At 26.7% G+C, this 22,745-nt stretch overlaps 1 protein-coding gene across 1 annotated transcript in view; it reads left to right on the top strand.

Annotated features, from left to right (window-relative positions):
* LOC113557213 (5-hydroxytryptamine receptor) overlaps window positions 1-22,745 on the top strand; it is a 187,523-nt gene that overhangs the window by 101,177 nt on the left and 63,601 nt on the right. Inside the window, exon 3 of the mRNA XM_026962598.1 lies at window positions 17,005-17,546. Within this exon, the coding sequence (XP_026818399.1) occupies window positions 17,063-17,546 (484 nt within the window). The 5' untranslated portion in view covers window positions 17,005-17,062. The remainder of the gene's footprint in view (window positions 1-17,004; window positions 17,547-22,745) is intronic.

The raw sequence follows: 22,745 nt of genomic DNA, 5'->3' as shown, positions 1-22,745 counted from the left end.
TGTTATTTTCATTCAACAGTAGTGTTTTTAAAACACAAACATTAGTTTTATGAATAATATATTGGTATGGGAGTATTTTTTTATAATGTTGTTGCCTTTATCTGTTGCGTTAAAAATTCAAAAATAAAACATTTCTAATTAAAATATGTATAACTTGTAAAGATATAACTTGACTGGGATGTATTAGGTTATTTCTTTTGTTATCAAAAATAAAAAAAATTACAGCGTATGAATGGTCTTTGGTAAATTATATAATTGTATTACATATTTATTTGTTATATGTGGGTGTGTGTACATGGAAGTGTGTGCACATATTATATAATAATTTATTAATCGATCACTTTCTACGCGATGATGAAGGATTTCGACAGAGTTATCCGTTTCTAGTCCTCATCTATACCTTGACAAGGAATAATGTTCACGGGGTAACAATAATTGGTCCTGCCGGAGCAATTATTATTACCGGTATCTATATGAGTATATGTGATAGGGTTTTGTGATTAATGGTCATCGTCTGTGAATCTATATCATGTCTGATTAGTGGACCCAATAAAATTCTGTTTTTAATTAACCTTTTTACAAGCCTGCAGTAATTTGACTGTTTGTCTCTCATCAATCTGTTTAAATAATCCAATTTTCCTCTTACCTCCAAACTATATATAATTATAAGTATAAATTATTTTTCAAGCTAATGATTTCCTATACAATAATAGATGTATAATATTTATAGTATATAGCGTACTAAACAGAAAATTTATTCAGTGGATTATATCCCTGAATAATAAATGAATTCAATATTGAGTAATCAGTATTTTGAGATGAATACTTCGAAAACATATTTTAAATTAAACTTATTAGATAAAATACCTTTGATAAATGTTCTATAAACTAAACATACATGTATAATATAATAACTAATTATACAACACAATTTGAATATATTTATAATTAACTATACAATTAATTTTACATTACTATCTATAGCCTTAGATTTTGTATTAATATAGATATGTTATTTTATAATTTATTTGATTATTATAAAAAATAATATGTTAAATACATATATAATAAATTTGTCTCTGATATAAATTGTTACAATTCTAATCACTAGCATCGGAGCTCAGTTTTGGGTAATTGATTTGCATTTAAGATAAAAATATTTATAAGATATATGTATATTTCTCTGAAAATGTATATTAATTTATAATTTACTAATTGTGTAATGGCTGCAGTGTTAAAATGTTTTTACAATTAAAATATAAAAACTTAGTTGTAAGACATATTAGCACTGTAGTAGTAAGTACATGGTCAGTAAATTATATCATATTAAAATAACTTACACGTGGATACACACTATCATTATTTTCGTAGAATTTTTACTTTATAAGATCCGTTCATGTTAATACATTTTTCCCAAACGGCCATACCTGCTTCAATACGTGTGAAATTGTATACAGAAGAAACTATCTAGCTCAAGATAGTTAACAACAAAGTCGGCCAAAATATAAAAAAGAATAAAACACAATCGTAATCAGAAAGTGGCAAATTACCTTTTGTGATCTTTCGTATCATAACTCCTAAAAATAATTCTGCTGCTATAGATAAATCAAAATATTTTTAACATCCTGAATCTGAGTCCAAATTTAAACGATTACAATCGAATTATATTTAAAAAAAAAAATTTAAGAATCAATGCATTTGACACACATTAAAAATAAAAATATTTGTCACAACCTATATATATTCATAAAATGTAAAACAATAATTTATCAATGACATTAGCGATGACAATTTACTACTGTTATAAATCAACCTAGTATATAAAATCGCATTTAAATATAATATGTATGCGACTTAGTTTGAGTAGTAGTTTGAAGAATGTTTTCAGCAACAGTAAAAATGTATGAACTCAGTATTAACTATTTTTGTAATTTAATAAAACTTTTATGTGCTTTAATCAAAAATGTAAGTTTTTAACTTTTATCTTTCAAAATAACTGAGCTAAATTGAATTAATATATATATATATATTAGAGTTCAATGTTGATAATATAATAATAATAATTTTTACATTTAGTCATATTCTTTCTATAGAAAAAAGTCTGAAAAATTTAAATTAAATTCAAATTATTATAATAAGTGCACACACAAGTTTTAATTACTATAAATTGAGGATAAAGCTGAAAAATAGTGATAAGTTATTTTTAAATAAGTTAATTTAAAAACGGGATACAAAAAGCTTTATTTTACAATTGTATCACACAAAAAAAAATACCTAAATAACCGACAAATAAGAAAAACAAGTGAAAAAAAAATAAAAACGTTAGATTGTGGCAGAGAAAGCATTGTGTCAACAGTAGGTGGTTTTGACGTTGTCATCTTTAACACTTAATTTTTTTACGTAGCATGCACTGGATGAAACTTCTAATCCAGACTTCGCGTTTAGCTGACAATACGCTGGCGCAAGAATGAGTCCGTCGGGTTATTGAAAAGCTCATCGGTCCGGCACGGTAAACAATACACCTGAAATCATTTTATTCTTTCCAAGAGAACGAAAAAACGGCCCGAATTCATTTTTCACACATACAGTACAAAACACATAAAAACAGTTTTGTATTGTAATTTTTGTATTTTTCGTCTAACCGTCATTTTAGACGCTGTCACCGACTTCACAAAAAAAGAAAAAAAAAACAATAACAGCACGCACCAGATGTGAAAAACGGTCTACCTGTCAAAAGGTTGAGATTTTCTCCCCTCTCCCATCAACATGCTTCATCATAACCCTCATAACATCCTAATTTTTATCGAACCACTGCTGACGAGCTGGAAATAGACCGTTACAGATAGTGTTGTTGTATTGCTATTCGGACCGTATAAATTTAACCTTACCTATTATACTACATTCTGTTGAAAAATAAAAAGATCTTTAAAGCTTAGGTGTATTGTATTGTGTGCAAATATTGTATACATGAAAAAACGGGTTTCAGTAAATTCTTATAAATTGCTATGTGATGGCGAACTAATTGTATTATATAGGTTACCATTCTTTTCACCAACACTTTTACAGTTCACATATTTTTATTTCACTGTAAGTTCGAAATCGAAATGCCAACATATCAATCATAACATTGAAATATTTCTTTTCAGCTGTGATCGCATTTATATAATATATACATCATACGTTTCATATTGTTTAGGTGATAAGGAAATGCAAATTGTAATAATATTATATTATAATTATACCACATTTACATAATTTCAAATTTTACATAATATTATTCATGAGGTTTTATGATAATTATTTATTATTGTTTTATGAATACAAAAAAATATAATATATTTAAATTAAGATTTATACATTTTTACCATTATACATTAAAAACATTCTTTATTCGTAATTCAATTGGATATTTTAACTAGTATGCCTGGTGACTTTTGCGCGATGAAACTTTTATGACGACTCTTGAATGGTATTTTTAATAACTCGGGTATATTATTTTTTTTTTCAATTGATATGCCTAAATAACGTTTGATATGTATGAAAAAAATAAATAAAACGGATATTTTCTAAAAAAAAAATGTGAAAGGGGATTTGATATCAAATTTTTTTAGGGAGTTTTATGTAGGCAATTTTCTATGTGCTTGCGTGTGAGTCATGTTAATGAGTATGCACATTCGGAGTTGTAAATGATCATATAGGTATGCGTGCGTTTGTAATATAAATGAGATGGCACGATGGTCTATTTTAGTTTTTAATATTTTTCAAATCTTTCTACATTTTTCATAATACTCATATTTCAGTGTAGACTATTTTTTTATTTTTTTTTTTTTTTAATATTTTCATAATGTTAGTTTTGATTTAAAATATAATTGTGTGAACTAGCATTAAAGTATTATACAACTATTATGCATTGGTAATACACTGTGATGGAATATTTATGGTAGGCGATTAGGGAGATATATTTTACATCTTGATCCCCCTTTTTTTTAGCTTATATTCATATAGTTATAAATAATAGTTATATTTTATATTATACGTACTGGGACGTTTGGCATTGGAAATTTTATTTATATCTCCCCTCTCAAAGAAATCCTAAATACATCACTGATTCTTTGTTATTGCGACTGAATTATAATTAGCACGACGGATGAATTGTATGATATTATGTATATATATTTGAAACGCATTCAAATTAAGTAATATAAGAGTATGCAGTTCTAGTGATAGTTACTATATTATATGTATATATTTTATGATAATATTCAGTATAATAGATGGTTAAATAGGTATTGTATAGCTACTACATACATATTTAAATAACTGTTTCATAAATAATAATTTTCTAAAGAATAATATTTAACAATATTAAATTGTAATCAATAAAACACTATTTTTATTTATTTCTATATCAATTACCTAAAAATGTAAGTGTTCGGTCATACCTAACAAGCATAATATTTTAATATAATAATAAACACCTACTAAATTCCTCTTACTCATAATAATATTATTACTCTCTCGCTCAACGGATATATAATAATATGAATTAAATACATGGAAAACGGAACACAAGACAGTGCTAAATTAGTACCTCTATAGGCTAATGGTAACTAAAATTACTATCCATTAGTCGATCATTACTACCTACTGCATTATGTATTGCATTAGTAAAACACGTTTACATTATTTAAATAGCATATTATATTATACTTATAATAAAATATCGAAATTGATGTATCATTCACATTGGCGATGTGCATAGATAGCCACCAATCTACGAATGCACGTAATCTCATATGCAATTACCTATCAATATATCAAGAAAGATTGAAGATTTAAATCTGTAAACTGTTTTAATATCAATATTGTAAAATTTTTAAATAGACTATGGTGTATTAAAATCAAATATGGGTAAATTAATGAGATTAACGAATTCAGGTTCAGCGAAAACAAGATCGTAAAATAATTAGAAGTTAATAATTGACAAATAATAAATTTAACTCACTAATTTTAAAGTTCAGATACAAAAAAATATTATTTTAACTCAGTTTTAAAAAACTTAAGTTCCTTTTTAATTAGTACGTGGATTACATAAATAATATTATTTTGTTCCTAAAATCTATTATACGTACATAATATTACTTTATCAAGAATCATTACAGGAAGAATAGTATTATTACTATTATTATATAAGTAGCTGTATTAGCTTGATAAAAATATTTTTTTAACTGAACTTAAGCTTTTGAACTAGTGAATGAACATCTTTGATAAGTTAAATAGGTTTATAAGATAGCAATTAAAATTTAAAAATAATAATTACTACTATAAAATTTATATATTTATACAATTTCCAAAGTGTTGAATTAATAATTAGTATGATAGTGAAATTATTGATTTAGTTGGCCATGCAAAAGTGATTCATCAACATGGAAACATTATTCATTATCGTTAGATTATAAATTGTTTTGGACCTTCAAAGTAAAAGAGAACTGCGTCCATTAATTTTGAAACCTTATCAAAAAAAGCTTTGAATCCAATGTGTCAAGTGTGTAATTTTCACTGTATTGCCATTGGCCGGACGCCCGGTCTACTTCCGATTAATTTAAGAGGTAGCTACTTATTAACACAATAATGATAGTGAAGTAGATAGTTACTATTAGCTCATGTAGACAGCAGCCATCCATACCCTATATCTAAATGTTATTTTAAAATATTAAAGTTTGCCTAAAGATATGAGTTCTAAACAATTGTAAAAAAAAATATATGTGTTTATAATTTTTTTATCGTAATGATATTATAATATTATAATAATATTATGTCAAAATCTAATTATAAAAATTAACTTAAAAGTCCCTGCAATATGTTATGCGTAACTTCTAAATATAGTGGACATAATGTTTTAAAAAATGTCTATTAGTATTAAATAATTGTATTTCATTACAAACAATAAATAAATGTTTAATATCATTACTTGTACTTATTTTTGTGAGCACTTAATTTTTTTTTTATTTATATTGTTTTTAATACATCAGATTAACATCATAGTGTTCAAGTATTTCTGCTCAAAATTGGTTTTTAAGATGTGATATTATTAATTAGTGATTGTTAATTTAATTTTTTTTTTTTTTTTAGTCAGGTATATATTTATATTTATTAATTTATTATATTATTATAATTATCACATACATTATGAATATATTTTATCTCAATAAATTTATATTTTATAGTAATTTTAACGGATCAATTAAATTTTTCTTGACCAAGTATGTGCAATGTTTTGTTATAGGAATATTGTATCATATTGGTTTAAATTTATATGATTATCTATACTAATTTATAATAGGAATATAATTTTAAAAATTTTTAATTTTATTTAACTCTAAAACGTATAATTTATTGTGTTACATTTTAATTTAACAAAACCAAACAAAATGACAATTAATTAGTTTGTAGATTGTTACCATAACATAAAATTCTAGTGTTTCAAAAAATGACATATCTTATAAAACTATATGCAAAAATTAGTCGTATAATATAATGAAATGTATAATTATTTTAATCGTAAATAAAACAGTTTATCGTAGTAATGGGTTCAATCCATAATTTAATATAATGTCTGTTACGTGGTTATGAGTAAAAATGATAAAAGTAAAACGTGCATGTAATACGAGTAAATTATTGTTAGTAAGAACGCAAAAAATGAACGTGTATAAATATTAAATAACGCCATTGAATTCATAAAAAAAAAAAAAAAAAAAACACTTAAAAACAAAATAAGCCGGTAAGTCGTTGTCACTAGGTACTCACTTTGTGAGGTTCAGCCTCGAATCTGTCCTGTATAAGCAGCAGATACATTTTAGTTAACTACGTGGTATCAAAGATCCACCGAATTTTAATGGTTTTTGTTGGTATTTTATTCCACTGAGTAATTTTAAAGAAAATTAAAAGAGGTAAGAGGAAAGGCAGGATTGAGTAAATGGCGAGAAAAAAACTCAACAGCGGCTGGCGATCAGGATATAAATCGATTTCGGCTCCAGATGTGACCTCGACATATTATAAGCGCCGCGGAAAGAAGAAAAAAAACACCAATGACCGAGCTTTTAGTTGGTGCCATTGTCTGGTAAGAGAAAACGCTAATGAAGTTTGACTTGATGGATTGATCTATTTCGTACTGTTTGTGGGGTAGTCCACCCACAACGCCTTTGCCTTTATTCAGTATAATAATATACAGACTACTTCTATTGTGGTTGTGTCGGTTACCAGAGGAATAAAAATAACATTGTCACGCGGTGGAGACAATTTTTACTCGAAATAAGACTGTTTTAATTTCATTAGAATTTACAAAACTACGGTGCCATTCAACAAAAACAACTTTTGTTTTTCATAGAACGGTTCACCCATATTTTGGTTTGTTTTGTTTTCAATTCATTCGCAATGAAAATGCGATGGCAGTTTTTAAACTTTGTATTTCAGCACAATAAAGTTTGTTACATAAATAAACTATTTCTTCATTGTTCCTTAAAAATAAAAATAACTACGAACCTAGTCATTCAGTACTCAAATTAAATTTATTTATTTAGCTTATTTCCTTTCAAAATTAAATTGTTTGATATAATATAATAATAATTTATCTAGGTAAGTAATAATAATGAATTCGCTGAATACGTCATATTAATCGAAAATTAAAATCATACGATAATGTAAATATTTATTTAAACTATATAGGCATGATAAGTAAATTAAAATTGTCTAAACCAGTAAACCTTGTCATTGACTTATAAAAGTTAAGTAGGTACTAAGTTATTTATCAAATAATAACATTTAGTATATTGTAACTAAAAAAAAAATATTTATATGCTTATCTAAAATACATTTTTAATATATATAATATAATATAATAATAATAATAAATATAATTTCATTATGTAAGTCTCTACGTCATTATTTCCCATGGGAAATAAGTATAGTATAATTTTTAAAAACATTGTTATTACTTATAATATTGAATATTTTCAACCAGTCAAACTTTTGTACACAAAACGACTATTTTATATTTTGTATTTTAAAAGTGAACAAAACTTTTTTTTATAATTTAATGTTTATCACTTTTAGTTTTGTGTATAATTATGGTTTAATGAAAGTTAAAATAATTTTAAAAATTATTAAATATTATAGGTATGCCATATGCATCCAATTACATTTAGTAATATCATGTTAAAGCCAATGCATATCTACTCCAGTGATATTAGAAACTACTATCCACGTAATTATCAAACATACGTAAACATACAATATATAATATGACTAGTGCTATAGAAACACGTCTATTACACGCGGTCCATAATCACCAGTTACACATCTCAAAACTTATTATAATTATTATTTCCGCTTCTTACTTCCGTACATAATTTGTAGTGGAAAAGAAAATGTTCCACCGATACGGATATACTAATGATAATTAATCAGAACTAAGCCTTGCAACGAACGTCTACCAATATTTATACTACCATGTATAGATTATCTTTATACTTCATCCACTAACTCTTTAAACTACGACAGCAAAAGAAAACATGGCATTTTTTCGTCAAAATTGATCTTTCAAGTGATAATAGATAAAGATTACAAATTCGATTTGTATAGTGTACATTATTAGTGTTGAACGAGATAATCGATTAGTAATTAAAACGATTATTATATATTTATATTATATGTCTATAAAAATAATGCAAACGAGAATATTTTTTTTTTATTACGAAGAAAAATACGTGCACACCTATGTAATTAAATCCACAACAATAAAAGACTACCTACACCTCATATTGGCTAGCTTGAGCGAAAATAGTGTTGTATACAAAGTCTAACATGACAATTTAGTATCAATTATTATCTTATTATTATTTTTATACTATATAATTAATTATCTTATACCTTTTATTTAGTTTATAGCTATTTTGACACTTCGATAAAATATTTTATGATCCGCATGCCTTATGTATTGATAATATAGTCAATTGCTCAATTATAATTTAATTATTATTGTTAGGTAAATACACAAAATATATCTATAGCGGCAATATGCTAAAATATTCAGATGAATTTATCAAAATTAGGTATTGTAAAATAAAAAATGCATACTAATAATTTACTTTTCATAGATTCAAATAACTACTTTAATATCTGACATAATAATTATTATTGTTCCAGTAAAACGTGTTATTATTTGATTTAGCTTGGACGATATAGTAGCAATAATATTTTATTATTAGCTACATAATAATATTATATCGCATTGTTATCTTGTATTAATTATCCAATAACATATTCAATGATCATGGTAGTATAGTACGATAAATTATTATTATTAAACTCTGAAATTGAAGCACGTGTCATCTCCTGTTAATACTAAATTATAATAATTTGATTAAAATTAAATGCACAATTTAATATTATATTAATTTTGATATGTATTATACATATTGTACGAAAAAAAAATAGCGTTATAGTCAATCTGTCAAAGTAATAAGATATGCCATAAAAAACATCATAACACCAATTTTATTTATATAACATGCAAAAGAAATTATTATTTTTTATACATATATTAATTTTTTTTTTATAACCTTTTATTACTCTTACACTTTGCATATATTAAAACTACTTAATTTTTTAAAACAGCCCTTTTATCCTATTTTTTCTGACCTTGTAGTTGTATCTGTGTGTGTGAGTGTGTGTGTGTGTGTGTGTGATATTAGATGAGACGCGAGTTTGCTTTGCATAAATAAATGTTCAGAGCTGGACATTGGCGTGCCTGTTAGTCGTAATTCCATTGGGTTCAGTTAGGTGTAAACATAGGGGTCTCATCACCTGAAGTCCGCCTCCGGTTATCATATTTAAATTTCTCTAACGCATTCATAATATTTAAATTTTTGCCAGGCAATAAAACCAGGACGTAGCCGAGTAATTGCTTTTTTACACCTTCCGCCGTCTCCGGTAAACCATGCAACATTGTAAAGCAAATAGTAATTTAAACGATCCACGCAATATTTTATGATACTCAAGAGTCGAGACTATATGTTATTTTTTTCTTACTTTAATCAAAACTTTTTATTAGGATAGTTGTTATTTCATACTATAGGTGTAGTTCGTGTTATCAAATTTGATTTGATCTATATAATTAAATACAACTCAATTAATCATTTAGACGATATAAATGTGCAGCAGTTAAATAGAAAATTGTGTAGACCCTTGTCACAGTAGAGCGAATTCTAAATATCGTTAAAAAATATATATTGAGTTGCAATTTTGGAATTAATGTATAATAATATATTAAGGTATCATCTAAGATCTAACCTTGTTTTGTTATTATAAAAATATTAGTTTAAGTTATACACAAATTAGAGTTATAAATATACAGAGAGCTATAGGTTATTTTTAAGGTTTAAAAACGCAAAGAAAAATTATGAAGAAACATATCGGAAAATTGTTGGCACTTACTTTTATGTGCTTTTTATTCAATACTGAATTATATGATTTGAATATTAGCAATAAATTATCGTTAGAATAATACTGCAGTCTGCAATTAAAAAAGATTATATTTTATGTTATTTTGCTTTATTTTTGATGTACATACTACATACTAGTATTTATTAGGTATCCTAATAAAACAGAACATTGATCTATTTCGTTTTTCATAATTTAACTAATAAATCGCATTAATGATGAATTCACATTTTTTAATATGTTTTACTATATAAAAGTGTAACTATACTAATATTTAAGACATCATTTTATATTTAATACTTATTTGTACATAAATCTAAACATTTTTATCTCATTATTTCTAAATATCACTCAAAACTGTATTTGTACAAATTATTCTACGATTGGATAAATTAATATCAGTAATATATACTACTAAACGTTCAGTTTACTATATAATCGAGTCGTGTTTATTATTATTAATATTAATATTATTTTACGTGGTAATATGCATCTAATACTTTTATAATGTGGTCTATCTCGAGAAAACACTAAATATTGTTTATAATAACTATAAGTTTCATTCCATATATTTTTATAATCTACAATACATTTTCAAAGTTCAAAACTTATTAAACGATTATATCCTAAGAAGACTAATGGATATAAATGCTTCAAGTTTGACAAGCAGTTAAATTACTATTTATACGTTAAATTAAATTGTTTTTAAATTTAGTGTACAAAGATAAGGAAATGTTTCACAACCTTACAATATACATTTATACTAGATGGGTTAGAATTAACATAAAATACTCACTTTAAAATTTAAATTACATAGGTTGATACTTATACAATTAAAGCACTTATCAACCTTAGTTACTTAAATTTACCATGTAGAATTATAGTTAAGCTACCAGAGTAATAAACATACTTTTCTAAGCAGCACGTGTTGTCAAATTGAAAGTTTAAACACATAATATGTAAAAATTGTCTATTCGTATAATAATTTCAGGATAATATAGTAAGTAAATGTTACATAATACATATCATGTTAAGCCAAACGTTGTTTTCTTATTTAAATTTGAATATTATATACTAATATTAATCAGTTAACTAATAATGATTATAGTATAGTGTTTTCGTATAATTACTATTTTTATTCTTCATCTTTCCCCTCTCATAATCCATGTTAAACTATAAATAGCGTATCGTCTATATTAATGTTCAACTAACATATCGAAATGCTATCAATTAATTTGTGTCATTCGTATTACTCGGTACTAGTATTTTCATAAACTATTAATATACTATCATTAAGTATTTTACATATAATATTTAATTCAGAAAAACACTATTATATAGTTTTTACAAAAAAAAAAAAGTGGAACTACCCAAGCGACAAAAATCGTGTGAGTAAAACTTATAAAAATAAAAATATATAAGTAAAATATAATAGTTGCTTTAGAACGCCATTATCGCAAATTATTTTAAAAACAAAAAAAAACTCATATAAATATTATTATATTAATTTCAACTTTTTAAGCATGTAATATAATAATAGTCATATTAACATACATTAACAACTGCACTTAAATAGAATTAGTCATTAAAATATATACTAAAAAAATAGCGACAATATAACAATAAGTTAGTTTTTTATAAGTTTTACTATAGAAACATTACAATAATTCTCACAGAATTGTAATACAAAAGTGGTATGTAATAATAGAATACCTATATTTAGACTTTATTTTGCATTTTAATAAGAAAAAAATGTAATTTTCATTAAAACTTGTTTTTAGAATGAAACTTACATTCGTATGACTTCTGCTGGTCAGTACATAATATTGGATTCTATATGATTTCAAACAACCATAGAATAAAACTGCAATCACTGTGTCACATAAGTGTTATTCACGGTCCAGTTATCTGAAATAAATCGTATCCGTGTAATTTATTGAGTATTTCGAGGAAAATGTATGGTTACACCCTCATCTTCATAAAAAAAAATACCTATTTGTGAGCTTCGTAGCGGGTAGGTTTATCTGATCGTATGGAGAATAATAATTACCAAAACAGCAATGTATCGTATCGGACACAAGAGTTTATCTGTTTTTACATGGAACTGTTTTTGGCACCGAATGGCGAGTTACGTTTTCAGCAAGTTTCATGTAACACAAGTAATTCGATTAATCTTTGGGTTGGTTTCTCCTTTTTTCATCTTACGAACGCACAAATTTGAAGGATCGATTGGCAACATGTTGCACATTGTTCGAATTTTAGGTAATCTCAGTTCAGTCGAATGGATCATTAACTATTCTGGTCATTCGAATATCATTATATACGTACAAAATCATGTGCTTATATATAGTATATTATGTTTATATTTATGTATGCCAATATACATAACTCATAAGCGTTTCATGATTTATGCGTTTAAAATATGTATACACAATTTATAATAACTATTGTTTTTAATTATCCAAATTACAACTTGAGTTATTATAATTCTTATAACTTAACCTCTATCTGACTAGTGAGAATCGATGTTCATTAAGAACTACACAATATATGATAATAATGAGTATTATAAGTATCAATTGTAATTTTGGTCATATTATCTGTATTATTAAACACTAATGAAACCATTTTTATCTTAGTTATTTATTTATCAAATACCTAAAAATATTCAGAATAAAAACTAAAAATACTACATTTTCGAGAAATTTAATATCTTTAAAGATTGCTACACTCACATGTGTAGACTAATTTTATTATCAAAATAATAAAATTTAAAAGTAAGAATATAATTTTTTGATTTTTAGAGGATTTTTTATATTTTAATTTTAAAACAATTTACGAGCATTACAATAAATTGTCTGTATACGTTTTGAAAACTCATAACTTGCTTTAAAACTAAAATACCTATAAAAATAAATAATCTACGAGATTCGCTAGTTAATATTATTACTTTTGAAATTTTAAATCGGCCAATTAACTGTGATATTAAAGATTTAACAGTATTAAATTGATTATTTAGAACCTATAATTTGCTATGCGTTTGCAAGACTGAGACAACACATGGTGTGTAGTATCTCTTAAATATCGCTAGAAATTATATGGTATTGATGCGTATTGCGGCAGTGCCTCTTTGATGCTATATTTATACGATTGATCATATGATTTATAAATAAATAATATTCTTTACTTACATTGTAATCTAAACACTTTTGAACCAATGAATAATCGTACGTTTAAAAGTAAAAATCAAATTATTCTATACTAAAATGAGTTAAGATATTGAATTCAATTTTACAATTTACTGTATATTATCTCAATTCATCGGTTATGGAAATAATGCGTTTTATATTATTTATTCTTAGCTGTTCTGTATAATAATAAAAATAACCTACCTAATAACGAAATTTATCTTATAACTCAGTCATTAATTTTAGAAAAAAATCTGTGAATATAATACGGTACTGGATTTATATCAACTGGTTAAAATTATTGAAATGACAGAAACATTTTTTTACATTTAAAAAACTAGTAGACAAATAGATAATGAACAGCTGTATTTACTGATTTCAACTAAATATGATTAATGTCTAACACTCAGTCCTTGTAACCCGTCCATATTTCTGTTGACAAAAGATTATATTATTTTGTTATTTATGTTTATGCCTACTGATTTAGACTACAATTCATTATATATGCTTTTATTATAGGTATATATTTTATTAATAATAAACGAACGATAATAACTTTAACACGAGTGTGAAAAGCTAAACATTGGTCTTATGAGTGAATTTCCAACTTTGTATGGGATATGGGGATAATATTTTATACCATCATTTTAGTGTAAAAAATGTAAACGGTTAATATCTAACACTCTACACGAGGAATAGTTTAAAATAATGGATTATGTACAATATATTAAACCATTATATTTTGCTTTGAAATTCGTTCTTAAAATTAAAGCTAATATTGTTTAACATTGTGTTTTATATTGTGACAACACTAAATATAACACCACAACAATAACTCAAAATAACAATTACTACTACGATTTATAAGAATTGAATAGTGTATGCCTTCTTTAAGTCTAGGCACTTACCCTTGGTTGCATTTTTACGTATTTAGTGTTTAAAGCATAAAAACAAAAATAAAATACTTTAAATGTTGTGCATTCAACTATAAAACAATTATTTTAAAATTAGTTATTATATGGTAATATTTTTGGTATTTACATACTACTATTAGTAATCAGAGTATAAATATCACAGTTAATAAATTAATAAATTGTACTCATATGAATATATGATAATATGCTATATAAATTATAAATATAATATAATTAAGTAACTAAAGAAATATATAATAAAATGTTTGTAAGTAAAAAGTATTTCATAACTATAATATAGAGGACACCTAAAACTGTATAATTTGATAAAGTGTATTTCTTTTGGATAAAATAAAAAACTTTACAAAAAAGTGACTTAGTTTAATTGAAATTGTTTATAAAGAATTTACTATTTAGGGTTAAATCAATAAAATTCTTTTTATTACAAATATCTTATTTCGTGACCTCAAACCGTATTGGCATTGTTCAAATACTGATAATAAACATATACATAAAATATATTATATTATGTACTGTAATGATAGTATATTGTACAGGCGTTAATTTTATTCCGCGTATTTCGTTTTACTGGACGTAACTATGCATATATTATATTAAATCGATGTAGTATTGACATATCTAGCCGGTGGTGTACATTGTATCCATCAAAGTTTGATGATTTAATTATGAAGGTCGCTGCAATAACAATTAGTTTATTCAAGCGATAGTACAGTTCATTTATTTGTTAAATTTTTTTTTTTTTTTACGCCGTTTAATATTTAGGTCTGTTTAAAGTACTTAAGTAGAGATAGGTACCTCCGTTGTGCGTTTAAATACTCAATAGAGTTAATTTTAATATTATAAATTACTGTTTTAACTAATCATATTCTCATATTGAACTAAATTCGAAACGTTTTACGATATCAAGGGGAATAATTAAATACCTCAAACATACACACACACACACACACACACACACACACACACACACAGAAAAACAATCAAGAATGATAATTACTTCCACGCCGCATTTCGATGGTGCCGTATAATAGGTAGGTCTACCGGTCGATATTGCAGTTCGTATGTGTTTTTAACATTTTATCGATAACAACTAAACAACTAGTGCTTTCTAAATGAGGAAGAAAAATATTCATGGAAATGTTTTTGGATATTAAACGCCACGTGATTCGAATCATCGCTTACAGAAATAGTAGTCGAGTGTCAATTCACACGCACAAATTAAATACACCGTGAAACTAATTTATGTAATAAGCTATAGGTGTATTGATATTAAAATGTGGCGTTTTAATCGTAATAATATCAGCTTATTCGGCTGATTGTACAGTTAAAAGGTAGGTACTAAGGAAAAAGTATTTGTTTAAATTTTTATTTGATCCGCTTCCGGTAGGTAGTTGAATACGGTTTTTTTTTATAATATGGTGGGTATACGCAATCAATACACGGGTATGTTATTATTTATTATTACGTTCGACAGCGGATAAAAGAAAAATTAAATATTTATAAATATAATACTATTTTACCGATGAGTAAGTACAAAAACTATACGCGTATACGAACTAGTCATTTGTAATTATTTTCATTAATTCGTATTGAAAACACAATTAATTATTTCAACCTACTGAAGTTCGTGTACTGGAATTTAGAGTTTTAACAAACGAATCACGACAAATGTTAATTTGGTTTTTATATCATTCCATTCGTTGTCATAAACATAAACGGGTAACGAGGTAACTGTTTTAGGCGATTTTTCTGCTGCTATATTTTAGTCTAACAACAAAATAACTAACTGGGTAACGTTATTGAAAAATGTATTGAATGAAAATTGTCTTCTTAAAAAAAACGATTAAAACGATATAACAACATAAAGCTGATACATTTTATAAATGACTCTTATCGTTATATAATACTCCGAAAAACTCGACAGATAATATTCTAAGAACGAAGATTTTTAAGTATAACATCACACTCTAGGATGTCGCATCAACGTGGTTTCCCAACTATACAACCGTACGATATTACAGGTTGTTGTTGAAACGCCTCCGATCTTTACCGTAGTCGTTAAGTCACACTCAGGCTATAGGCCTGAGACCTATAACGCTGTCGGGCAAAACAATTGACACGTAACCATTTCTAGTACATCGCCGACATACAAACATAATATTATATTTACCTACCTGAAACCGACTCGAGTCACCGCAAGACTGCAGTGATATTTCTCCATTTGAATAGAGCCATTCGTCAGAGACACGAACAAAAATCCTCCTCGCCGCCCCCAAAAGCACATTTTCCACGTTTGCCAAAATATTTTGTCGACGTTTATCGACCGTTATAATCATATATATATATACCTATATGACCGTTGGTTTTTTTCGGTGTTTCAGGCGGGCTCCGACGAATTTTGATCCGGCGGCCGGTCGACAAGCCCGCGACGAGTATCCTATGGCCCTGCTCGGAGCACTTGCGGCCACCGGCAGTAGACGCCAGGGCTGCGTGCTGCGGGCGGCGGCCGACGCGATAACGTTCTACTGTGGCGGCGACGTCGTCGGTGGCGGCAGCGGCAGCAGCAGCGGCGGCGGTGGCGGTGGCGGCGACGGTGCCGCCGCCGAGTATGGCCGGGCCGCTGCGGCGTCCGGCCGGTCGTCCGCCGCCGCCGGCGATCGCGGATTCGGCGACTACTTCCGGCGGCCCGTCCGGTCGGTGGCCATCGGCGAAGACGGTTCCGGCGCCGGCGGCTACTACTTCGGCACCGAAAACGGTTCGTCGGCGGCCGCCGTGCTGGCCAACGCGACGACAGGCCTGGAACCGTTCCTGAACGGTTCGTACAATCACACGCTCGGCGCCGAAGTAGAAGACCTCACCAATTACATATTCGTCATCACCATCGGCATAATATTGGGCGCGATGATTCTGACGACCATTTGTGGTGAGTCAAACGGCATAACCGTACATTACTGTCATCGCGATCGGCCGCGAATCGAACAGTATAATAATTAACTCACAGGGTGTTCTTAACGTCTCGATCGAGTGTTTTCTTTATTTTTTTTTTTTTTTTTTGTCAATATAATTAAACCGTTATGGTCGTTTCTCGCGATAACGCGAACGAAATCAACGTATTGACGAATCGATATGGATAGAATGAATTTCAATAATATTTATATGCCTCACGTACGTCATATTCCTGTAGATAGAAATATATAAATCCGGTAGAGGTGAAAAAAAAAAAAATTCAACGTTTTATATCGTATGCAAACATATTATTGTACCGCCGAGTGGTGTTGGTTATTCGCACGCATCGGGTTGTTATGAACTCAAATAATATTATGAGTCGTGTATACAACGTTCTCCTCTCGAAATAAATTGTATTAGACAAATGGACGGGCGTAATATTATACGGGTTATTTTGGTACGTAATAATGGTATTATAAAGATGGACTTAAAATGAACGTTAGGTAAGTGGGTACTTCGAAACCGAGTTTCACTCATAAATTCTAATGGTTTTGAGAATTGAATTTCTGAAACGTGCGTATAAGGCAGACAACAATAAGTATGAATATTTTAATTCTTGTGATAAACTAGATTTAACCATTCATACCTTGTATTTATATGTTTTAAATAATATGATCATATATTGCAGTAAACCATGTTAAGCGAAGTAATAATTTCCATTTATATTAATTTCATGACTGTTGAATTACCATTTTAAAATCATTACGATTTGTGTAAGAGTAAGCGCATGAATATTTATAGAGCTTTCATATTAAATATCTTAAATTTCGAAAATTTGGATTCATGATAATCATTTTAAAACAACACACCAGTGGTCGCGGTAGTAATATTAGCCAGTTCACGCGCAACAATGGTCTGCGAAATCATTTTATTTTTCGTCATTAATATTTTTTTACCATTTTAAAACCAATTATTATCGATCTAGGTAACGATTACCCGTCAGCGCATTCCACGTATTATTCTTTTGTTGGGAGAACGCATTGTTTTGTTTTTCATACTACCTACAACGAATAAATCGATTCCGTCGTAATTATTTCGTTCAGGTTGGCACCGCGCCTGTATTTCAACAAAACATTCATTATAATATTAAAATTCAGTTATTTGTTTATTTTTGTAACAGGCTATTTTTAATTCTACCTTTTTCGTTACGTTTTAATACAACTATAATACCCGCTCTTCAGCACATACACGCCGATTACGTCAATCAAATAATTGAACGTTAAATTTAAAAAATTACATTTGAGTTTTGCATTTTTTTTTGAATTTGCACAGTTTCCAGTTTTTTTTTTTTTACAAACAAAAACTACTACTAAAACTGTACCATAAATGCAGTGGTACGCACTGATGTGCTTTCAAGTTTTTAACTTTTTTTTTTAAACTTTTAATGTTTTTTTTATGACATTTCAACTCACATAAACGTATATGTATTTTTAGTTACCTGATTTTAAAACCACGCACACAAGGTGAAAAAAAACACTAGAGTAACGGTGTAAACCGCTTGTGTAATGAAATAAACGGCGTTGCAAACGTTCTGAAGCGTAATGGTTACTAGCATAGGTAATGACAAAGGAAGATCTGAAGGAATGAAAATAACGTAAAAACGCTTCAATTCATAAGTTATTTAAAAATTTCTTCCTAAAAAAAAAAATCAATATGGACCACGTTTGAAGTTCATAAAAATACAAATGGTTTAAAATAGGATATAAGTATCAGAAAAATATTTTGTTATTTTTGTGTGACTAAATCTTGGTATAAAATTATTGATTCATAGATAAACCAAAATTTAAGTTTAAAATACCTATGTATACAATATATCTAAATTATAATTTTTAAATTGCTGATAAAATGATAAGTAATAACTAAAAAATGTATAAGTAATTATCAAAATCATTAAAAACAAAAATATTTAAGTCAAAATATGTATGATACAAATATAATACTACCAAACAAAAATTATTATTTTAAATTGCTATATATTCGTATGTGTATAGAACGTAAGAACTTTGAAATTCTATGTTTTTCTTTATTTGCACAAGAAAAAAAAATCATAATTTTAAACTATCACATACCTAAACATTTTAATAATTATCAATGATCAACGACTACCAAGAAGATAAATAAATTTGATTAAATCCGAGGTATTTCTGCTAAATTAAAAAAAGTTTTTGTATTGTAAATTGTAAATTTTCTTCTGCAATAAACACCCAAGTTTTTAAGATGGATAAATATAAATTTAGTTTGAAATAAAATAAGAACTGTAATGATTATAATTTCACAAATATTTATATTTGAGAATATTAAATTAGAAGATATTTCTATATTTTATTTTTCTTGATTATTTTAAATAAAATATATTATGTATCCAAACGTATCACGAAATATTTGGATATCGGCATTTTAAAAATGCCAGCAAATATTTATTAGAATTGGTGGAACAATTTAAATTTTAAATATCAAAAATATTAAAAATGTATAATTATTTTTTCTTTTATTTTAAATACTATGAAATACTTAAAATATAATATTTAGATAACGAATTCTTTACATAATATATTTTCATTCCTTTTTTTTTTTTTGTACTTGCATTATCGCATCTATTTCCTACAGGAATTTGCTCATATATGATTCCTCGGTGAGATAAATTATACAAACGATTGTTGCAAATATTTCTTAAAATCGTACAGAGTTTATTATAAGGATATAATATTATAGTAGTGTTTATACATAATTATATAATAATATGTATTATTTTTTTAATAAAGAAAAATATAAAAGAATGTAAATTTTAATGGTTGTATTAAATAAGCGGTATGTTAGCACGGGTTTTGTTGTTTACTACTGACAAAATGAAATACAGAAGATGATATTTCAGAAAATAAGAGACTTTCATATTTCGCTGTTGTCAGTGTGGTTTATCTAAAATGCGACATTTAACAACACAATGACCGTTTTGGATATACCAACTATGTAGTTAAATATGCTTTTGCCATTTTACGTATAAATAATATTATAATAGTTATACAATCTCATGAGATCCTTTCCGTAGTATTTTTAATGTGCCCATGGTTACTTTAACATCACGCATATACTTTTTAATTTTTACTTACAGAAGTACATACTGTTTATAGTAACAATATTAAATAAATTATGCTACATACGAATTACCAATTATTAACGACAAAAGAATATAATTTTTGTTCCACTGAGAAATGAGTTTCATATTATATTATATTTACTGAAAATAATAACGGTATTAATGTGCTATTGTTTCTAGGCATAATATATTATTATATAATTTACCCGAACAAAAGTATTTTTTGTTATATTACGATTACATTTTTTTTTTTAAATTATAACTGTTACGAAAAATAACAAACGTCTATATACACTGCATTGAAATTATTTTTATACCGGCACGCTTTTTATACATATTGCTATAATATAACAATATTGATAGTTAGTTGTCACTTTCCCGTTAAAATATTAGATTTATTATAACCCTTTAAAAAATTGATAATAAACATTCTATGTAATATTTTTACCATTTTTTTGCTGTGTCAACAACAAAAATATGCAATTTTTCTATATACAAATAATTTCACCTATCTGATCAAATTGATTTAAGTGAGTTTTAATATGCATAACGTTTGAAGAAAATGTAGTATAAAATATTCATCTTTTATACTTTAGTCATTTATAATTTTAGTTGGTAAACAATGCAATTATAAGAATAATTGTAAGGATAATCAAAATACAAAAATTAATTAAGAAATTTATATAATGGATGATACTTTCATAAATTTAAAGTCTTAAGATCAGTATATTATCGTAAATCTCTTCAGTTCATTATTAGCCTTAGAATTCTAGATATTAACTGATTAATTCAGAAAAATTGCATGAAAATTAATAAAATTGATTTTGTGAAAAAAAATAATTATAATTGAATCCTTTTAAATGTATATTAAATAACTTTTAAATAGTTCTGTTGAATGTCTAAACAGTGCGTTCTGGATGAGATATAGTGAAGTGACGTAAAACGTATCATTTTAAATGGTTTAATGTTGTATACCTTTTCCTCAACGTTGTAGCGTAATATGTATTTTCTTCGTTTTGTATCAATTTGTGAAAGATAATTTGTATGCTAAACGATTGGCTAGAAAGAAAAAAATTAGATGGATGCGAAGGAGGTAATGGCTAAATAAAATGGGAATAATACAAACGTTAAGATTAACCAGATGCAAGAAGCAATATAGACAATGAAAGAGCTTATGGATAAAAATAAACGTTGAGAATGCGATTCTCTTTCGATTTAAAAACAAAATGTAAACATTATGTAAAATAAATGTTATTTTTTAGAGACTCGGCAATGCAAAATGACATTATTATACAATTTATTATTGTCAAAGGATGTTTGTATGGGGGAAAATAAGTACAAATCACATCCGATTGAAATATATAAGTACGTATAAATTTATGCCCAAGCCACTGTGTGCAAAAATGTCTACGCACAGTAAAATATATCATTGTAATTTGTGTACTTGTGTGCTTGTGTGTTTATAGGTATTATCAAAAATCTAAGGCTCGAGGGATTGCAGGATTACTTATTATTATAATAGTTCATTGATCAGGCATTATATCGTTCTAAATGTCTACCACTTTATGCTACCAATTAGCAGTTAGTTTAAATAAGTGTCTATTATACTATAATAATATTAGTGTCGTTAAACAACATTTAATTATTGATAAATAAATCGACTGCTTCAAATAAATCGTTATTTAATTTTCATAAAAAATTGTAGATATTTATATTTGTTATTACTTTTGCATTTAACAATAAAATCAAGACATTAATTGTTATGAACAATTAAATACAATTTTTTTTTTAATTTACTTGTTATAGTTAAATTATTTTTTGTTTAAATTCAATAGTTTGTAACATTGCCAAAATCTTTAATTAAAATGTGTACTCACTACCCAATATATTATCTAATATTTAAATTAATTATTCACTCGTTTCACAATCGAAAAATTATTTGTTTTTCTCGAGAGTTTAATTTAAATGTATGTAACAGAAACGCTCCTTTTTAATCGTATTTTATTTCTGAATGTTTTTATT

Source organism: Rhopalosiphum maidis, chromosome 4 (assembly GCF_003676215.2).
Source record: "Rhopalosiphum maidis isolate BTI-1 chromosome 4, ASM367621v3, whole genome shotgun sequence".
Taxonomy (NCBI): Eukaryota; Metazoa; Arthropoda; class Insecta; order Hemiptera; family Aphididae; genus Rhopalosiphum; species Rhopalosiphum maidis.
The sequence above is the reverse complement of the archived record's forward strand: the minus strand, read 5'-3'. Positions and strand labels throughout refer to the sequence as shown.